Below are 3,461 nucleotides of genomic sequence, written 5' to 3'. Positions count from 1 at the left end.
AGAAAAAAACAACAACCTACAAAGGAGCCCCCTATTTCGCCAGTGGTATCACATCTTCTACAGAATATCTAGATATCGGGTGTTGGTTGAATACGAAACTACCACAGTTCAGGGCATTTTGTATACATAATATTATGTGTGTGTGGGTGTTAATTATGATATAAAAATAATGACTGCCATATAGTTCAGGGCCACCGTAGGCTACAGTTTTCCGTCCACGCCGTCGGTTTCGGATGTTGACATGTGAATGGATGATGGCATGAGGCCGTCATAAAACTTGCTTAGATCAAGTGCACTGGACGCTTTTACGAATGGAAGAGGCTAGCCGTACTTAAGGACGACTAGAAATCTAGGCTAGCTAGACGTACTTAATGACGACTAGAAGTCTAGGCTATCCGTACTTAATAATGATGGCTAGACTAACAAACAGCAAAAAAATAGGCCTACTAAATAGTAAAAAAATTATAGCTTCCAATACCTAAAGTATTTGTATTTGAGACGAAACCAAAAGGTGCCTTACTGACAGTGCGTGTATTTTAAACCTGAATAATTGCTAATGAAACCTGTGTACTCAACTCAACAGGGTTCGGTCAATGGGGCCTGACGTAAGTACGGCTAGCCACTTCGTTGACGAATTGTTGGAAGTTTGTACAAGATGAGCTGTCAACAACATGTCACGACTGACACCTAAAGACAAACCATCTATTGTCCCTGTACACACACACACACACACACACACACACATACACACAGACATTCTCTCTCTCTCTCTCTCTCTCTCTCTCTCCCTCTCTCTCACTCTCTCTCTCGGTCTCTCTCTCTCTCTCTCACTCTCTCCCCCCCGTCTCTCTCCCCCCGTCTCTCTCTCTCTCGGTCTCTCTCTCTCACCCCCTCTCTCTCTGTCTCTCTCTCCCACCCTCTCTCTCTCTCACCCTCTCTCCACCCACACTGGATCGGATATCCCCACCAACTGGCGAGTGACAGAGACAACAATGAATGAGTCACCATTCCCTCCCCTGCCCCCCCCCCCTTACAGAGATCTAGAAGTGATACATTCACACATAGCGAGTAAGTGGTACAGGAAGAGGAGACTCCAACACAAGGAGAGCACTTGGTTCATGGACACACACACACACACAGTACACACACACAGACACACACACAGGGTGGGAGTGGGAGTCAATCACGTTAGAGTGGACGTGATGGGACAAGAACAGTGCCCAATGTACCACAGACAGGGAGAACATGGGACAAGAACAGTGCCCAATGTACCACAGACAGGGAGAACATGGGACAAGAACAGTGCCCATTGTACCACAGACAGGGAGAACATGGGACAAGAACAGTGCCCAATGTACCACAGACAGGGAGAACATGGGACAAGAACAGTGCCCAATGTACCACAGACAGGGAGAACACGGGACAAGAACAGAGCCCAATGTACCACAGACAGGGAGAACATGGGACAAGAACAGTGCCCATTGTACCACAGACAGGGAGAACATGGGACAAGAACAGTGCCCAATGTACCACAGACAGGGAGAACATGGGACAAGAACAGTGCCCAATGTACCACAGACAGGGAGAACATGGGACAAGAACAGTGCCCATTGTACCAAACATAGGGAGCTCAACTCCCCCCCACAACTGTGCGGTGCCAAACAGGTTCTCTGTGGTACATGGCTGAACTTTTTGTTTTATTTCTCTGTGGTACATGGCTGAACTTTTTGTTATATTTCTCTGTGGTACATGGCTGAACTTTTTGTTATATTTCTCTGTGGTACATGGATGAACTTTTTGTTATATTTCTCTGTGGTACATGGATGAACTTTTTGTTTTCTCTGTGGTACATGGATGAACTTTTTGTTTTCTCTGTGGTACATGGATGAACTTTTTGTTTTCTCTGTGGTACATGGATGAACTTTTTGTTTTCTCTGTGGTACATGGATGAACTTTTTGTTTTCTCTGTGGTACATGGATGAACTTTTTGTTTTCTCTGTGGTACATGGATGAACTTTTTGTTTTCTCTGTGGTACATGGATGAACTTTTTGTTTTCTCTGTGGTACAGGCCTGAATCAAACTTTTTGTTTTCTCTGTGGTACAGGCCTGAATCAAACTTTTTGTTTTCTCTGTGGTACAGGCCTGAATCACACTTTTTGGTTTTCTCTGTGGTACAGGCCTGAATCACACTTTTTGTTTTCTCTGTGGTACAGGCCTGAATCACACTTTTTGTTTTCTCTGTGGTACAGGCCTGAATCACACTTTTTGGTTTTCTCTGTGGTACAGGCCTGAATCACACTTTTTGTTTTCTCTGTGGTACAGGCCTGAATCACACTTTTTGTTTTCTCTGTGGTACAGGCCTGAATCACACTTTTTGTTTTCTCTGAATCACGCACAATTCTCTCCTGGAGAAGTTTCCTGTCCCCACCACAAAACCCCAACCTTTGTGGAGTCGGGCTGCTCCATCGACCTCGCCTTGTCTGGTGGACCTACCAACCAGGGCTCAGTTGGATACAGCATCCCAACAAACAGACGAAGATGTTAGATTTTACACCCCCTCACCCTCCCCTCCCCCCATGCAAGAATACAACTCAGATCTTTAGAATACAACAGCTAAAAGCTTTTAAACACTACATCATCACTCTCACACCTCACGGGAAACATGGAGGAGATGTGTGGAAAGGGACATGAGAGAGATAAAGCTCACATGGAACGAGCTTGAAAGGATGGCCAAGGACAGAGATCAAGAATGCCAAAAGGTTTTTGAAAAAAAAAACGAAAATGAGCGGAGCATCACATCTCACCTAAACTGAACCTAGTTAAGCTTTTAACTGAGCAAACAAAAACATATTCTCTCTTACCTCTACCCTTTCCTTTGCAAGTGAAAACCCCCCGGAAAAAACAGATATTTGGCACCCTTGAGAGATAGATGGAAGGAGCTTTTATGTGGCCTATAAACCTGCCAGGGGTGGAAGGCATTGATGATGATGACAATGGTGATGATGATGATGATGACGACAACAGCCCCATCAACCACCAGATCAAAGACTGAACAAAAAAATATATATTTCAAATTAGGGCAAACAATAGAAAAATAAGATTGTAAATCTAGTGAACAAATCACAAAACTTGACTCACCAGAAACATGGCACCCATCCACGTCTTGGGAATGGTCGTGATCGTTATGAGCCATCTCTGGGCCACTCTTGATGGAATGTTTACCGGAGTTCTTGAATCACAGTCAGTATACACAAGAACCACTCACAACTACAGTACTTGGCGTCGGTGGCGTCGGTGGCCTAGTGGTTAGGCTCTCGGACTCGCAACCGTAAGGTCGTGGGTTCGAATCCCGTCAGGGGCCCGACGTTGTGTCCTTGGGAAAGGCACTTTACACTTATTTTCCTCACTTCACCCAGGTGGGAATGGGTACCCGGCTATAGACAGCAAAAGATCTTGTCAG

At 45.1% G+C, this 3,461-nt stretch overlaps 1 protein-coding gene across 2 annotated transcripts in view; it reads right to left on the bottom strand.

Annotated features, from left to right (window-relative positions):
* Positions 1-3,384, bottom strand: part of LOC101850056 — a 17,457-nt gene extending 14,073 nt beyond the window's left edge. For both annotated transcript variants that reach the window (XM_005112495.3, XM_005112496.3), the window contains exon 1: positions 3,140-3,384. In XM_005112495.3, coding sequence (XP_005112552.1) covers positions 3,140-3,194 — 55 coding nt within the window. In that variant the 5' untranslated portion in view covers positions 3,195-3,384. The remainder of the gene's footprint in view (positions 1-3,139) is intronic.
* Between the last annotated feature and the right edge of the window lie 77 nt (positions 3,385-3,461).

Source organism: Aplysia californica, unplaced genomic scaffold, assembly GCF_000002075.1.
Source record: "Aplysia californica isolate F4 #8 unplaced genomic scaffold, AplCal3.0 scaffold01293, whole genome shotgun sequence".
Taxonomy (NCBI): Eukaryota; Metazoa; Mollusca; class Gastropoda; order Aplysiida; family Aplysiidae; genus Aplysia; species Aplysia californica.
This window is presented reverse-complemented; position numbering and strand designations above follow the sequence as displayed.